The sequence below is a fragment of the Anolis carolinensis genome, chromosome 1 (genome assembly GCF_035594765.1).
Source record: "Anolis carolinensis isolate JA03-04 chromosome 1, rAnoCar3.1.pri, whole genome shotgun sequence".
Classification (NCBI taxonomy): Eukaryota; Metazoa; Chordata; class Lepidosauria; order Squamata; family Dactyloidae; genus Anolis; species Anolis carolinensis.
The window spans coordinates 33,088,603-33,106,007 of NC_085841.1; the positions used below are offsets into that span (position 1 = coordinate 33,088,603).

Sequence of the window (17,405 nt, forward strand, 5' to 3'; positions counted from 1 at the left end):
AGCAGGTTCGATTTCCAATTAAAGTTTTTCCAAGGGAAACAGAATGTCTTGGCAGATGCTCTTTCACGCATGCCTCAACACGAGGGCATAACCACTACAAAAGAGGGAACATTATTTTCCGATAAACAATGGGGGTTAGCTGTCAGTACAAGAGCGCAGACCCAAAGAGAGAACACTGCTATGATTGAATTTGACGAGGAAAATAGTTGGGGAAAAGAACTGAGACAGTCATACGAAGGAGATCAGTGGATTGTATCCAACGCAGAAAAGGGGGAGCAGAAGGGGGGATTTTGGTTTGTGAACAAGAAACTGTATATCCCGGCAATATTGAGGATTAAGATTTTGCATCGTTTTCACAATAACCAGAGCGCTGGTCATACAGGGATTACAAAAACAACAAAGGCGATAGCAAAACATTGTTGGTGGCCTGGGATGAGGAAGGACATAAAGAATCATGTTGTCCAATGTGATGATTGTGCCAGAAATAAATCGAGAGGAGGGAAGCCAATGGGATTATTACAAACAGTAGCAGAACCTACCAGGCCTTGGGAATGTGTGGCTATGGACTTTGTGGGGGAACTGCCGGTTAGCAAGGGACATCGTTATATTTGGACAGTATTAGACTTGTTTTCTAAACAGGCCCACTTTATAGCACTGACGAAACTACCATCGGCAGAGAAGCTGGCTGAATTGTACATAAACCATATTTATAAACTTCATGGATGTCCCAGTAGAGTGGTCAGTGACAGAGGGGTTCAGTTCACAGCAAAATTCTGGGAAAAATTCTTGGAAATGCTAGGAGCAGAAAGGAGCCTAAGTTCTGCTTTTCACCCCATGACAAACGGGGCAGTAGAACATACTCAACAGACGCTTGGGCAGTTCCTCCGCATGTACTCAAACATGAGACAGAATGACTGGTCTAAATGGCTAGCCTTCGCAGAACTAGCTTTTAATTCGGCTATACACTCCGCAACAAATAAAACCCCCTTTGAAGTTGTTTACGGGTATGAAATACAGCCTCTGCCCCAATTGCCAAGATGGACAGAGAATGAAGAAACAGGGGCAGGGAAATGGAAAACTCAAATGCTAGAATGTTGGAGTCAAGTGACTGCATCCTTAAAGGAAGCACACAAAAAGTATAAAACATTCGCAGACAGAAAAAGGATGGAAGGCGAAAAATTGGAGAAAGGAGATTTAGTATGGTTAAGTACACAAAACATCAAGTTGGGACTACCTTCGAGAAAACTGGGCCCCAAATATATTGGACCATTCAGAATACAGGGTGTTATAAACGAAGTAACTTTCCAATTGGCCTTGCCAAAAAGTTTAGGGAAAATACACCCAGTATTCCATCGCAGTTTACTGAAAAAGTATATGGGTACTTTGGACAAAATGGACACATAGAGTTATTGTTTGATTTATTTCAGAATTGTGATGAAAGCAGCACCGAAGAGGAGGATGGAGAAAAAAGGGGCGCCATGTCATGGAACCAAGTCCCAGGGCTGAATTTCCAAGCCCTGGACTTGGAGTCATAACATAAATAATTCCGGATGTCTCATGGAGCACCTGGCAGAAGAAGATAGAAGAGCCTGGGAACTCGGGGTTGAAAGTATAAACAATTATAATTGGTAGAATGTGTGGGAATAATAGTAATGTGATACAGGGGGTGGGATTTGGTGATATTTACGTGTGGTGTGACGTTACGACAGAGGTGATAAAAATGATTGTATGTAAACATTAGGTCATTCCCGACTTTTCCAAAGTCATGTATTCTTCAATAAAGATTGGATTTGAGAGCAGCAATCTTTGACCTGCGTTCAGACTGGTCCTTTGAAGTGAGCCTGACACAAAACCCTTATGATCTCTGCCCATAAATAAGACTTTCTCCTACTGATGGACCCACTGGTTGAACTATTTTTTGTCCGAGAGTGAGCTCTTCATGTACATAAAGGCAGAATCTCTCCATGTGAGCAGCAGTAAAAGCATTCATGGACAACGATTTTCTTTTTGAGAGAGGTATTTCCCTGCTGGAAACACTGGAGTGTTGCAACGTATCAGAAGATAGGCAAAACTAAACTAGAAAGACCAATGGTTGGACTTTTGCATAGGCAACATGCTACAGTATTTCTATAACTTATTCATTTATTTAGGCAATTTTTATCCCACTCAAGGGCCCAAGGTGGCTAACAGCATTTATAAAATACACACAATACAAACATTAAAACAATACATAATACATAATAATACCAAATATTCAATAGTGCTGAAAAATGTTAAAACCTGTGTATTAACATAAAACTAAAAAATCCTAAAGCAAGAGTTCCTAAAAACCATCCAAGTGCCATTATCTATTTATATCAATAAATTCAATCAGTTAAAAGCTTTCTTAATAAAGAATGTTTTGAGACTTCTTCTGAACCCTACTAGACTACCACCAAAATGAATATCTGGGAATGACCAGGGACAGCAGATTATGAAGTCCTCTACACAGGAACTCTTGCAGCACAGTAGCAAGAATGGCTGAACCAAACATGCAAAATACTCCAGAGCTGTTTCTTTTTCTTCTGTAAGAGTTGCTACTTTTCACTCAGTTAACCTAAGTACATCTGTAGTTTTTGACTGTTGCTCCTGGTTATTTCTTTCAGCTACAAGTGACTATTCCTATAAACCCTTGTGGCAAACAAGCCTATTTTCAAAGCTCATTTTTCTTTTTCAGAAACTCAAATAAAATTGGTTAAGCAGGTCCTAATTTAGCCTTTACAACCAACCCTAGTCACCATAGAAATGTTGCTGAGAGCAGCATCCCCAGGCTCCGGAGGGTCATTCTTGGAACACAAACATTTTCCTTTAAGGCACCCACTTGGCCCCCTAACTCAGTAATGCTCTAGGAGTAGCCATGGCACTGACAGGTCCTTAAGGGTCTACATAAAAATTAAAATTGTCGACTTGGTGTAGTCTTTAAAAGGCTTTTAACAAAGGCCTCAGCTGTGAAAATGACAGAAACATTTAAGCATGCTGTTCGGTTTGAAATGGGGGGGAGGAAGGGGGAGAGAACATAGCACATGTGGGATCAGAGAAATGGCTAGCTATATAATTCTGCAATAGATCCTTTAGAATGGCACAAGACACCAGTAAAAACTCTGCTTCCTTCTTCAAGTTTAGTACCTTTACAAAGCCTCATATTCTGGGAATGAGACTTCTTCTCTAATTTACGTATGATCTTACTACAATTAAGCACACTAAAAAAAGATTCCTTATGGCATCAGCAGGAGAGAAACGGGGCATAGGTGGACATTACATCAATATAGGGAGATGCAGGAGAGACCTGAGAAATCACAAGTCGCTTGTGGTGTGAGAGAATTGGTCATCTGCAAGAATGTTGCCCAGGGCAAGCCCGGATGTTTTGATGTTTTTACCATCCTTATGGTAGGCTTCTCTCATGTCCCCGCATGGAGTTGGGGCTGATAGAGGGAACTCATCCGCACTCTCCCTGGGTTGAATTTGAACCAGCAACACAACCTTCAAGTCATCAGTCCTGCTGGCACAAAAGGTTCAACCCACTGTGCCACTGAGGGCTCTGATGTTGCTTCACCACAAGTATCCCAGTTTTCATTTTTAAAATGTTGGAGGAGATACTCCAGTATTTCAAAAAAAAAAAAAAAACAACAACCGTACATGCCCCTGCATACATGCATGGACACAATAATACAGATTATATGTTCACAGCAACTCCCTTTTTCAAGCAGCCTTCAGCCTGTGTCTCTCTTACCATGTGCGTTTCTCCTTGTGAATAGACACTCATCGGCGACATCCTCTTTTGAAGTGGGACTAAAGGAGGCCTTTCTCGAGCAAATGGCTGCTTACTGATTTTCCTCTGTAGAATTAGGGACAGGAAAACTGCCAGAAGGATCAGGCCAAGGATAGACATCAGGACTATAAACCACAGCTCTGTGTAGAACGTTGGCTGCTTCTTCTCTCCTTCATGATTTTTTCCTGGAGTTGTTAATATAGGACCTGTGAAATTCAAGAAAGAGAAAGGAAGCACAGAAAATGAAGGAGATGTTATTTTAGAAAGAGAATGTTATATGATCTATTTGCTCCCTTTATTTGATTTTATAAAGTGTTGGAAAGATGCTGTTTATCATTAACCCCACTCGTTTTTGGGATGCTACAATGGCTCAGTATGCTAGTGGGCTAGAATATAAAGCTTACAGCACTCTGGAGACCGTGTTTTAAGTCCTGGCATTTCTGCTTGGGTTGGAAATCACCCCTGCATTGGTACTAGCAGGCAGGAGAAGGCAGGGAAGGGGCACATGTCAAAGCTGAGGCAGATTCATCAAAGTAACCTTGAACAGCTGGAACAATTATCAGGCCTGTGTGCGTGTGCATTTGCAGAAGGTATGTTGCAAAAAGCTTTTTTGTGCTTAAGCCAAAGGAACTAGAATGCCTGTGGTCAATGCAACCCTTGAGGCCTCTTTTTAAAAAAGTAAAATTGGGAAAGTCTGGGAAGGCAGCATTTTTATAAAAGGTGAGGAGGATAACATAAACATAAACAATCAGAAACTGGCTCTGCTGGTATTTCCCCTCCCTCCCAATTTGTAGCAAAATAGAAGTGTGTGTTACAAGCCATTTACTTTTGTTTTGCTAGCTGAAAACAATGCTTTCTGATACGTGTGCATTGGTGGGAAAAACTGGCACTGAAGGACATCAGGGTGCAAGGGGTTGAACAAAATTCTAGGCCACTCTCCCAGCTTATGAAGGAACGAAGACGGATCTTTCTTTTCAATTTCTCCAAATTGTTTCTTCAAGGTCACACTTAGCTGTGTGCAGGCTCCAACTTGGGAGCAGCCTAGATGTAATGCTAATTGTATTAATGCAATTGCTTTGCCTATTTTTGTTACATACATAGCAATTGCCAAGAATTCTGAGCAGCCTTGGGACCGTGGGGCTGGGGGAGGAGGTCAGAAGGAGTTAGCTTTCTTTCGCCCTACCATGGTCCCATCAAACCTCACCCATTTCATGCCAAGTCACTAATTGATACTTCTCTTCAAATTATGAGATACACTCCTAATTCGTAATTCCAAAATCCAAAATCGTCCACATGGGTGACTAAAATAGTGACACATTTGCTATCTGATGATTCAGTAATTCTGAAGGGTAAACCAGTTTGTTTTCATGCACAATATTACACATATTAAAATATTGAATAACATCACCTTCAGACTATGTGCAAAAGATGTGTATGAAACTTAAATTAATTTCATATTTAGACTTGGTTTCTATCTTTAAGATGTCTCATTATGTATGTATATGCAAATACAGCTATTCCACACACATAGACACCCCAAATCCGAAATCTGAAACGCTTTTGATGCCAAGCATTTCAGATAAGGGATATTCAATCCGCAACAGCTTTATACAAATAAGAGGGTAGCAAAGAATTTAACTTTCTCAATACATCCCAGCTGATCTTGGAAATTCTTTTACATCTGCTATATTCATAAGAAAAAATGTTCCTAGTTTGCCTTCATGCAAGGGCAGGATTTTATAGGGTCAAACTGCATGGCAGGACAGAGACTGGATGGCCCTTTTGGCCTCTTTGAACTCTGTATTTCTATTATTCTAAACTGCTCACATAATTCACCATCAGACAAGTAGTTTGACATTCTCACTGCCCCTGCAGGGTGGTATCAATTTCCCCACCTTGTGGTAAAAGGTAAAGGTTTCCCCTGACGTTAAGTCTAGTCATGACTGACTCTGGGGGTTGGTGCTCATCTCCATTTTTAAGCCGAAGAGCCAGCATTGACCGCAGATACCTTCAAGGTCATGTGGCCGGCATGACTGCATGGAGTGCCATTACCTTCCCGCCGGAGCGGTACCTATTGATCTACTCACATTGGCATGTTTTTGAACTGCTAGGTTGGCAGGAGCTGGAGCTAACAGCGGCCGCTCCCGCCGCTCCCGGGGTTTGAACCTGGGACCTTTCGATCTCCAGCTCAGTGCTTTAATGCACTTCGCCACCGGGGCTCCTTCCACCTTGTGGTATGTACTATCATATGAACAAAAAATAAGTGACCGTCCATGGACATCCACCATATTTGCATACCAGGACCAGAAGAGGAGCCTGATATGCTTCCCAGATCAGTCCTTGGAGCAAAGGTAACCTGTTCAGACCCCCCCCCCCAAAGTATCTTGGCTCTAAGTACAGAACCAGAGATTAACCAGAGTCCTCCGGAGGTCTAGGAAAATAGTATCATGGTTCTCTTTGGATACGGGACCTAATCAGATGCTTCTCCAATGCCCCATGCTCCCCACTAGTCACTGTAAGGCTGTAAAAGAGGTTACCTGTAGCTAAAAGGTGGATTTTAGGAGATGGTAGTGAGAGGGGAAATATATTGTTGCTCTTCATAGGAAATTTTGACTCTAGGTTTCTGCAATGCAGAATCTCAGCCTACAATTTTGGGATGTACTTTCTGGACCTGATTTAGTTGCCAGGTAGTTAAAGTGTCAAAGAACACAGATTTAATGGAGATAAAAGTACTCTTTCTCCAAAACTATTCTAATGCATTTGATAGTAATAGTTAATAATAATAATAATAATAATAATAATAATAATAATAATAAAATGTATTTATATCCTGCCCCCTTCTTTCCAAAGGGACTTGGGGCTGCTTAAAGTAACAAAAAATACAATATACATAATGATACACAACCAACCAAAACAACAAAATTCATCAACCAACAAATCATCAAATCATGATACATAAATAAAAATAAAACGGTAATAGACAAGACGCAAAAACCAGCTCCTTTTAATAAAACAGTTAAAATCCAGTTAATATTGGGATCAATTAAAAACTCCATAACTTAAGTTGTAGTTAACAATTGTCAAAAGCCTCCTTCCATATCCATGTTTTTAGTTCCTTTTTAAAGGTTATTAGAATGGGAGGCAGTGTGATCTCTTTGGGGAGAGTTTTTGAGAAATGGGGGGGGGGCATGATTGAGAAGGCCCTTTCTCTCATCCCAGCCAGCCGTGAGACTGTGAGTGGACCTCAGGGCCCAAGTAGGTTCATAGCAGGATACACAGTCAGGCAAATAGGCTGGACCCGAACTGTAAAGGGCTTTATAGGTAATAACCTGCACTTCGAATTGGGCCCAGAAACACACAGGCAGCCAGTGGAGCTGCTTTAACTGGGGTGTAGTATGCTCCCTGTCATCGACTCCTCTTAGTAACCTGGTCGCTGTTCTTTTCAATAGTTGCAGTTTCCAAGCCATCTTCAAAGGCAGCCTCCCCATAGAATGCATTGCAGTAATCCATTCAAGATATAACCAAGGTGTGGACCACTGTGGTCAGATCAGGCTTTTGCAAGGTACGAGTGCAGCTGGGGTGCACAAATTTTAATTGTGCAAAAGCCCTCTCGGCCACCGCTGACACCTGAGCTTCAAGAGTCAGCGCGGAGTCCAGGAGGAACCCCCAAGCTGCAGACCTGTGTCTTTAGGGGGAGTGTAACCCCGTCAAGCACAGGTTGCCAGCTATACCCCAATCACCCCTCCCCCTGACTGACCAGGAGGACCTCTGTCTTGTCAGGATTAAGTCTCAGTTTATTAGCCCTCATCCAGCCCATCATAGCTGCCAGGCATTAGTTCAGGACCTGGGCAACTTCCTTGGCTTTAGGTGGAAATGAGTAATAGAGCTGAGGTCATCTGCATACAGATGGCACTGTACTCCAAAACTCCAGATAAACTCACCCAGAGATTTCATGTAGATGTTAAATAGCATGGGGGATAAAATCAAGCCTTGTGGGACTCCACTAGCAAAGGACAGAGGTCCGAGCAGGCATCTCCCAGCAACACCATCTGGGTCTGGCCTCCAGTAAAGAGTGGAGCCACTGTACAACAGTGCCCCCAAGTCCCATCCTGGAGAGCCGAGCTAGGAGGATACCATTTATAATATTCATTTATAAATCTACACACAATAAATTGAGTACATGTGCTTTGAGCTATTTACCAAATCCTGCAGCAGTGTTGTATTTGATCACTGGCGTTACTGCACTCCCTTCATCCGTAGTGCATGATATCTGGAATAAATAAGCTGAAAAAATGGGATGGTTAAAACACTTCAAATGTCACTTCATAGAATCATAGAGTTGGAAGAGACCCCATGGGCCATCCAGTCCAACCCCCTGCCAAGAAGCAGGAAAATCATATTCAAAGCATCCCCGACAGATGGCCATCCAGCCTCTGCTTAAAAGTCACCAAAGAAGGAGCCTCTGCCACACTCCGGGGCAGAGAGTTCAACTGCCAAACAGCTCTCACAGTTAGGAAGTTCTTCCTGATGTTCAGGTGGAATCTCCTTTCCTGTAGTTTGAAGCCATTGTCCTGCATCCTAGTCTCCAGGGCAGCAGAAAACAAGCCTGCTCCCTCCTCCCTATGACTTCCCCTCACATATTTATACATGGCCATCATATCTCCTCTCAGCCTTTTCTTCTACAGGCTAAACCTGCCCAGCTCTTCATTTTTATGTGTGTCAGTTCTCATTCCACCTATCCATTGTGAAACACCCACCTTGGCCTGATGGCGCCAACACTGCTGTCCTTTTGCCATTAAATAAAAGTGTGACACCAAATAAAAGGACATTGCTATCATTTTGCTACCATTTGAAAACACGGTTGTTCACTAAATATTATTGGGAGGAGGGAGTGGAATGTGAATTATTTTTGTGTGTGGTTTAAAATCATTTGAAACTGTTTTTGCTGGTTCGACATGGTCTTCTTTTAGCTTGTTAAAACTTTCAATGTATTTTGCTTTTTGAAACAAACATTGTTTTACTATTTATATTGTTTTACATTGTTCAAATGGATTTTATTCTCTGTTACCCTGAAAATTTTAGTTACATGGCAAGATGTGAACATGTAAGTAAGAGAGTAAGTAAGTAAGTAAATAAAATGTAACACATATGAAACATGTTTCCCTAAAACCAGAGAATTGTGAGGCTCAAACTGACTTTTGTCTGATGTCCTTGGCAAGTATAGCCTGGTGTCAAAGCCACTGTAGATGCGCTGCCCTCCCTCCATTAGCACATATTCCTTCAGCGGTCCATTCAGTAGGAAGGTGTGACTCCAGTCAAGGTAGATGGTAGATAAATTGCTGACAACTGTAAATGGAGCTTCATATTGAGGTACTGGCAAACGGGAACAGAAAAAGGAATTCATCTATAAATGCGGGGAAATATCTTTAGATTTTAGAGATTAAACACATCAATATAAACACTAGAGCCCACTTTTTCTGACTCAACTATGGAGAGAAAAAGATACTATATGGGCACAACTGTGGAGAATCAATTTGTCTCCTTGTGGGTTGCTGCAGCTGGAAAATGGGCCACACCAATATGTAGCATTTATTCTGAACACTTTATAGTGTTCAATACATTTCATATACATTCAGTAATCCTTACAACACCACTTCCTAGCATCAGGAAAAATAGTTATTTCACAGAATGCAACCTTCCCTGATGTGCCAAGCATTCTTAATTCATCCAACTTTCCTATAAAATGGAGCAAGAATAGGCTCCTGAGAGGCTGGGAGAGTGATTAAGATCACAAAGACAAATTTTAATGGGAGGTGAATAAGTAAACATCCCCTCCATTAAAAAGTGCATTTAAAATGCACACTTTTATGACAGGAAAATCTGACAGGTTCACATTTTTCCTAACCTGATTTATCAGAAAACCAAATGGGCATCAAATGTTGATGATATAGCTTTTTAGTTGCCATGCCAGAGTATATATGCAGGTTGGACATCCCTTTTCTGGAATTCCAAAATCTGAACTCTCCCAAAATGTAAAATTGTCCACAATGATAGCTGAGAAAATGACACCTTTACTTTCTGGTGGTTCAGTGTATCCTAACTTTGTTTAATGAAATTATGAAAAATATTGTGTATAAAGTGACCACATAGCTGCATGTATAAGGTGTTATGTAACATAGGTGAATTTCCTGATTAGATGTGTCCAAGATATCTCATTATGTATGTCCCCTATATACTACTCATGTTTAAGTCTAGAAATTTTGTTTGCAAAATGAACCCAAAAATCTGAGTTTTCTGGGTCACTGTGAATATTGTTCCTTAACCGTTACCACAAAAAGGAACCATCCCCTTCGCTAAGTAGAGTGGTGAAAGGCAAGAGCTTAGCCCATCTACAGAGAACTGAAAAGAAACATCAACTCCCTCTACTCACTCCATCACAGGACCACTTCTGGTTTTTTTAATGCCTGGGCAGGAAAATGGTGGTGGTGCCAGGAGCAAATGATCTTATTAGCTGGCATTGATACTTTCCCCTTTGACATATCCAAATCCATAATTTTACCCCAAAATCTGCCCTCAATTTATATATGGGGTTGACTTATACATAAATATATATTGTCTTTGCAATCACAGCTATCTGAAGCATCTTGGATAAGGGATACTAAACCTTTTCTGGGCATCACTTAACTTGCAAAGTAGTTTGTTAGAGGATTTACGTGAGATCAATTATTTCCATGATCCCTAGTCAGGATGTCTTAACAGTCATGGAAACCAGTCAAAATACATACATGTACTTGCCTATGTAAACTCACCCTCTTTTTTCGTAGTAAAGCTGATCCATTCTGAAGATGTGCTCCCCACTGAATTATAGGAAACCACTCTTAGCTTGTAGGTTGTATAAGGCTGTAGATCACTCACATTGGAATGGCGGTCCTTTCCTGTATATTTCACTTCAACTGGACCAGGTTTGCAAGTCCTTTCTAATGGTTGTAAAGGAGGAGGGCAGGATGAATGCATGTGGAGTTCATACCTGGAGGAAGAATTATAGATACAGGTGAGAAATACTAAATTGATAAATACTGCTTTGCTTTTCACACTAGTGTTTAGTTGCTGATCAGACAAAAATACCTGTTTCCAACTAAAGCATTTCAGTATTCTACAGTATTCTAATTAATAGTACTCTAAATAATTAGCTGCAATTAAATTGTATGTCAATATGAAAATGAAGCATCGCTGACATCTTTTGAGCAATACGAGAGATGAACAAAAATGTCCCCAGTGTCATATTATGAGGAATCAGCAGCAAATTGCTGGATACTAATGCATCTTGAGTCTAAATATATCTTTTGCCTTCCTTTGTTTTATCAGTATCCAATTTCTAGATGCTAAGCTGCTACATATGTGCAATTTTTCTATGACTGTTATACATGGATAGAACAAATAATTTGCCTGGTTGTATTAGACACTGATATTCCTTTCTGCTTGTTTAAGAAAAGAAATAAGATTGGGGGCATCAAGAAATGCTGTATTTTAGTATTTATTAGTTTAGATAGCAGTGGTGTGCATTTATTAAGATACTAGCTGTGCCCGGCCATGCGTTGCTGTGGCGAAGTATGGTGGCATGGGAAATAAAGTATTGAGGAATTGGTGGTAAAGGTAAAGGGTAAAGGTTTTCTCCTGACATTAAGTCCAGTTGTGTCTGACTGCATATTGAAGTGGATTATATGGCAGTGTGGAGTCAAGATAATTCAGTTCAAAGCAGATAATATAAGATTATAAATGGGTTATATAGCTGTGTGGAAGGGCCTTGAGTCTACACTGCCATATAATCCAGTTCAAATCTGATAATCTGTATTTTATAGGCAGTGGGGAAGAGGCCTAAGTGAGGCCTAACTCTGCCTGTCCCCTGGGCTGAGTGGGTTGCTAGGAGACCAAGTGGGTGGAGCTTAGCCTTTGAACTGGCAGCAATTGGATAAAAACAATTATTCCTCTCCCTCTAATTAGGATTTTATTTTTATTTTGTTGTTGTTGTATGAACGTAGAGGCATGGATGAGGGGTTGTGCTGCCAAGTTTAGTGTTTCTGGGATGTGTAGTTTTGTTGTTTTGTCCTAGGCCGAAATTTCATTACCCCTTATTTATATATAGATAGTTCTTCTGATCCAACAAGGTGCTATATATAGACCAGGCCCGTAGCCAGGATTTTGATTAGGAGGGGGCTGGGATTTTGATTTGGGGGGGGGGGTGAGTCTGAGTGACAGAGGATATACCCTAGCAAACTTTTGTATCGTTATCCCAATACCCCCATGCATATGGGATATATTGAGCATGGTGATCAGATCATGATATGAATAAACATAACCGTTTAAATAATAAAGGTAAGGCCTTCTCGCGGACCACCCTGAGAATTTCGGGGGGGGGGGGCTGAAGCCCCTCAACACCCCCCCCTTTTTTTTTGCTGGTTACATGCCTGATATAGACTAATTCTTTATTTTTATCAACTTATCAATAATGGGAAAAAGGGAGCACAGGCTGGATGGCCATCTGTTGGAGGTGCTTTGAATGTGATTTTCCTGCTTCTTGACAGGGGGTTGGACTGGACTGGATGGCTTATGAGGTCTCTTTCAACTCTATGATTCTATTATTCTTTACATACAAATTCTAGCCCAACACAGATATTGTTGCATTAATAAAAGATATTTGATTAAAACCAGAATTTAACCAATGATATATCTGAGTAGAAGAAAATAATTTATTTCACCCCAATCTCAATGAAACAGATCAACTCATGATTCTAGATTATTCCATAAGTGTATTTTGCCCATTTTTTCAATCAAGATACCATCTCTGAAAAGCAAAAGACAATTTAACATGAAAATATATTGTCTAATTGAAAAAGTCATTAAAAATCCAGAGACTTCTCCCACATGCAATTTTTAAAAAGGCTCAAGCTTCTTTGTATAGGTATTACTGCAATGTGTGACTTTTTAAGGCAGTCTAGAAAACAGAACACAACTATTTCAAAATACGTAATGTACAGGGGCCCCTGGTGGCACAGTGTGTTAAAGAGCTGAGCTGCTGAACTTGTGGACCAAAAGGTCCCAGGTTCAAATCCTGGGAGCAGAATGAGCGCCTGCTGTTAGCCCCAGCTCCTGCCAACCTTGCAGTTCGAAAACATGCAAATGTGAGTAGATCAATAGGTATTGCTCTGGCGGGAAGGTAACGATGCCCCATGCAGTCATGCTGGCCACATGGCCTTGGAGGTGTCTACGGACAAAGCTGGCTCTTTGGCTTAGAAATGGAGATGAGCACCAACCTCCAGAGTCGGTCACGACTGGACTTAACGTCAGGGGAAACCTTTATCTTTACCTAATGTACAGGCAGCCTGTCCTCAAGTTATGAACAAGATGGGTTCTGTAGATTTGTTCTTAAGTTGAACTTGTATGGAAGTAGGAATGAGTACATTTTTAAAGTCCGTCTCCAGCCAATATATAATTATTTTTAAAGAGCTATGGAAAGCATAGGTAGGTGTTAACACCCTGTGGTATCTGTTTTGCTGTCTGTGCCCCTGTTCAGAAAATTTGACCTCACTTTCTGTCCCTGTGATAATTGGATTTTGGAAAAAAATTGGCTTGTTGTGCGACAAGGATTGGCAATTAAACTTCAGTTGAGACACCCTTTTCTCATGATAACTCTTTCACAAGTGAATTTCCCTTCCTATGGGTAGATTTCTCTCACTTCCTGTTGTCTCACCCCCTTTCTTAACTATGAATTGTTTGTAAGTTGGGTGTTTGTAATTTGAGGACTGCCTGTATTTTAATTAACATAGATTTTATTGCCACCTTCTACAATACTCTTGCAGTTACCTTCTCACAATACCATTGGGTTCCCGAGGTGCATCCCACCAACAAAAAGCGGTCCTTGAGGTCACGCTGTGTATATCAGGTGGAGGTTGTTGTGAAGGTGGAGCTGGCTGGGTGGTGATCTCTGCTACTGGTCCTTTGCTGCAACAGTTGATACAAGTGCAGGCTTCAACTCCAACAGAATAGGTGGTAAAAGGCTTGAGTCCATGGATTGTTTGCTGAGTTGAGGTTCCTTCAGACAACTGATATGGAAGACCAAAGCAAGGTAGAAGGAAAAAAGCAGATTAATTTAAGTAATGGGTGAATAGTGGAGTCATGAGGTAGAGGAGCCAAGGTGAGGTTTAGTTTCTGTTGTAATTTGCCATCATGCTGGCTTCGACTTACAGCATTCATAGGAATGAGAGACCTCCAAATCAGACCTTGGAAGCTTGAGGATGTGGCTCCTATTATTAGTCAATACATCTATAATATGGTGTTCCTCTTTCCCCAAATTCTGCTAGAAAGTACATCAATGCAAGCATGCCCCCTTATTGATGCAAGCATGCTCCCTTAGTCCATTTATTTTATATGACCAAAAGTACTGGACAACTACTATGATATATCATAAAGCTTAATTTCCGCCTGAACCTCAGTAATGTTGTATATTTTGACACAATAAAGCACGGAATTGTGTATATGTATCAGTGTGGAAAGTCAGCAAACTAATACATTTCGGGGATTGCCACAGTTGAAATACCACATGGTTGGTGAGGACCTAGGAGAAAACATATATTGTGGCTGATTCCAGATTGTGGAACTTCCTTCCATGAAAAATCGGATTGGCCCTCTTTCAGTTCTCTTTCTTCTGGCAGGTGAAGATGTTTTTATGTGGGCAGGGTTTTTAATTTTAAACTACAGAGCTGTAGTGTGTATATGTGTATGTGGTGTAACGTAAAACTTTAAAAAAAAATTAATATCTATTTTTAATTGAAAATGGGTTTTATATGGGTGTTTTAACCATTTTAAGCATGTTTTAATAACAGAGATATTTGATTCCTTTTAAACTTTTAAATTGTTTTAGGGGAAGCTTTTTACACTGTTGTATGTTGCTTTGGAAAAAAGGTGAGCTATAAATCTAACAAACAAATAAATAAATATGGTTGATCCTTCACATTTCTGGGTTTAATTTTTGCACATTTAATTTTATGCAGATTTGACTAAGATAGTCTCTCTGGAAATCTCTAGGTTCTCCAATACGATTCTATTGTCAACTTCCACTGGACCATAGTTGACTAAAGAGTTGTTCTGAAGAACCCAGAAATTCTTACACTTTTCTAGGAATCTCTTGGTCCTCCAGTACAACTAAAATTCAACACCATGCGTCAAAAAAGGCATTTTGATAACTTTGTCCATCATTTATGTCTCACATCTAAAATATGAGATTTTGCACAATACATATAATCTTGAACACACAAAATTTCCTTTGTGTGGAGTCTTTTTACATCATAATATTTCTATAGTAATATGATGTTATGTAGTATCACTAATGATGTAGAACGTAATATACTAATTCAGCAATAATGTTAAGCAATGCTGAAAGAACTTATTGTTACTAGCTCTAACATATATGTAGTATTAAAGAATAATGAAGGTCTTTTTTAATTTGTGATTTAAAAAACAAAATATGTATTAAATATGCATTAAACCAGAGAGAAAGTATTTGACAAATACTTACCACCACGTCTCTTCCTTTGGTACTGTTTGAGAATAGCCTGTAGAGACTGACTATTCCATTTGGTTTAAGAGGGGGGCTAATGTTCACTACAGCTGAAGTAGAAGCTACTGTGTCAAAAAGGGGTGCATGAAGTCCTTGAGGAGGAGCCGGTCCTGTCTTACACTTGGTCCAACTGCTACCAGTACGACCTGCAGAGTTTACTGACCAAACCTTAAAAACACAAATAATAACATTCAAACCATGACATTGAGTATAGCTTTAAAGTAGTCTCTGGAGTTGAGAGTCACATTCATAGGCTGGAAGAGGATTGCCAGATCAGGGTTATTACAGACCCTGAAATTTCAGGGCCAAAATCTGAGACCTACAGATGATCCTTTTGTGACTAGCCTTGGTCATGTTTTAAAGCATGGTACCTTAAATGTCAAGCACAGTTGCACAGAGTATGTCATTCAAATTATAATCTATTAAACAGAGTTTGGAAGAGCATCCAACACCTTCCAGGACTCCTTTAGCTTTGTATTCTTGCATAGCAGAGGGTTATGCTAAATGGCTTGGGTCCTTTCCAATTCTATGATCCTATGATTTTACACATGTTTCAGGACAGGACTTTTTTTTTCAAAAAATCTACAAGAGCCATCTCCTTAAATTTCTATTTTCAATGATACAACACAATAACCAGGACATCACCCTTTCCCCAAGTTTCAGAAAGATTTACACATCCACTGATTTTTAGGGATTTTTAACCAACATAAACTTAACAGTACTATTTCACTTGAAGACCCCAGGGGCCATCCAGTCCAACCCACTTCTGCCAGGCAGGAAAAGCACAGTTAAAGCACCCCCAACAGATGCCCATCCAGCCTTTGAAATAACAATAATAGGAAACCTACTGGGTAAACTTTGGAGTTACTCCCTGTCAACCTTGCCTATCTCACAGGGTTGATTCAACTCCTAACGATCTCCCCTTTATCTCAAAATCCCTTTAGAGAATGAGCATGAGTTTTCCCCCACCAAATTTTCAGGGAGGAAATCTGGGATATGTAGTTTCGGAAGCCAAGACCATTTAAATATCATCATAAATTTGATGCACAGGAAGTGTGTTATACAATTTTCAAGAGAGAGAAATGTATAGTATTATACCTAGGCAGGAAAAAATGAAATACACAAATATAGGATGGGTGAAACTTGACTTGACAACAGTACATGTGAAAGGGATCTAGGAGCCTTAGCAGAGCACAAGGTGAACATGAGTCAACAGTGTGATAATACAGCATCTTAAAAGCTAATGTGATTCTAAGCTTCAACAGGTGTGTAGTGTTGAGACAGAGGGACGTAATAGTCCTACTCTATTTTGCTTTAGTCAGACCTTACCTGGAACACTCTGTTCAGTTCTGGACACCACAATTTAAGAAAGACATTGATAAGCTGGAATTTATCCAGAGGAGAGCAAACAAGATGATAGATGGCCTGGAACCCATGTCCAGTGAGGAAAAGCTATGCCAACTGGGTATGTTTAGTCTTGAGAAGAAAAGGTTAAGAAATGACATACCATGTTTAAATATTTGAAAAGATGTCATATTGAAGATGGGGCAATGGATTTAAACTACAGGACAGAGAGCAATGGGGTCAAATTACAGGAAAAGGGATTCTATCTAAACATTAGGAATAATTTCCTGATGGTAAGAGTTGTTCGACAGTGGAATATGCTGCCTTGGAGAGTGGTGAAGTCTCCTTCTTTGTTGTTTTTGAACAAAGACTGCATAAGTATCTGTAAGACAAGGGATTGGACTGGATGGCTGTAACAGTCTTTATAGTTTTTATGTTTCTATGTTGCTCAATCAAGAGAACCAGAATATTACTAACAGCTTTATCGCTTTTTTAGTGTCCTAGGACACTTCCTGGTCAGTTCAGTGATGGATGGGCATGCTACCTATCATACTATGTCTCTGGTCTTTTGGTGGACCAAACCCACAACTGGACTGAAAGCATCGTAGGAAGCTTCCCTTCAAACAAGGGAGACTGCCC

At 40.3% G+C, this 17,405-nt stretch overlaps 1 protein-coding gene across 1 annotated transcript in view; it reads right to left on the bottom strand.

Moving 5' to 3' along the window:
* Positions 1-17,405, bottom strand: part of ush2a (usherin) — a 617,513-nt gene that overhangs the window by 12,879 nt on the left and 587,229 nt on the right. The window contains exons 66-71 of the mRNA XM_003216022.4: positions 15,381-15,590; positions 13,670-13,908; positions 10,618-10,835; positions 9,005-9,181; positions 8,009-8,092; positions 3,770-4,014 (exon numbers count right to left, since the gene is read on the bottom strand). Coding sequence (XP_003216070.2) covers positions 3,770-4,014; positions 8,009-8,092; positions 9,005-9,181; positions 10,618-10,835; positions 13,670-13,908; positions 15,381-15,590 — 1,173 coding nt within the window. The remainder of the gene's footprint in view (positions 1-3,769; positions 4,015-8,008; positions 8,093-9,004; positions 9,182-10,617; positions 10,836-13,669; positions 13,909-15,380; positions 15,591-17,405) is intronic.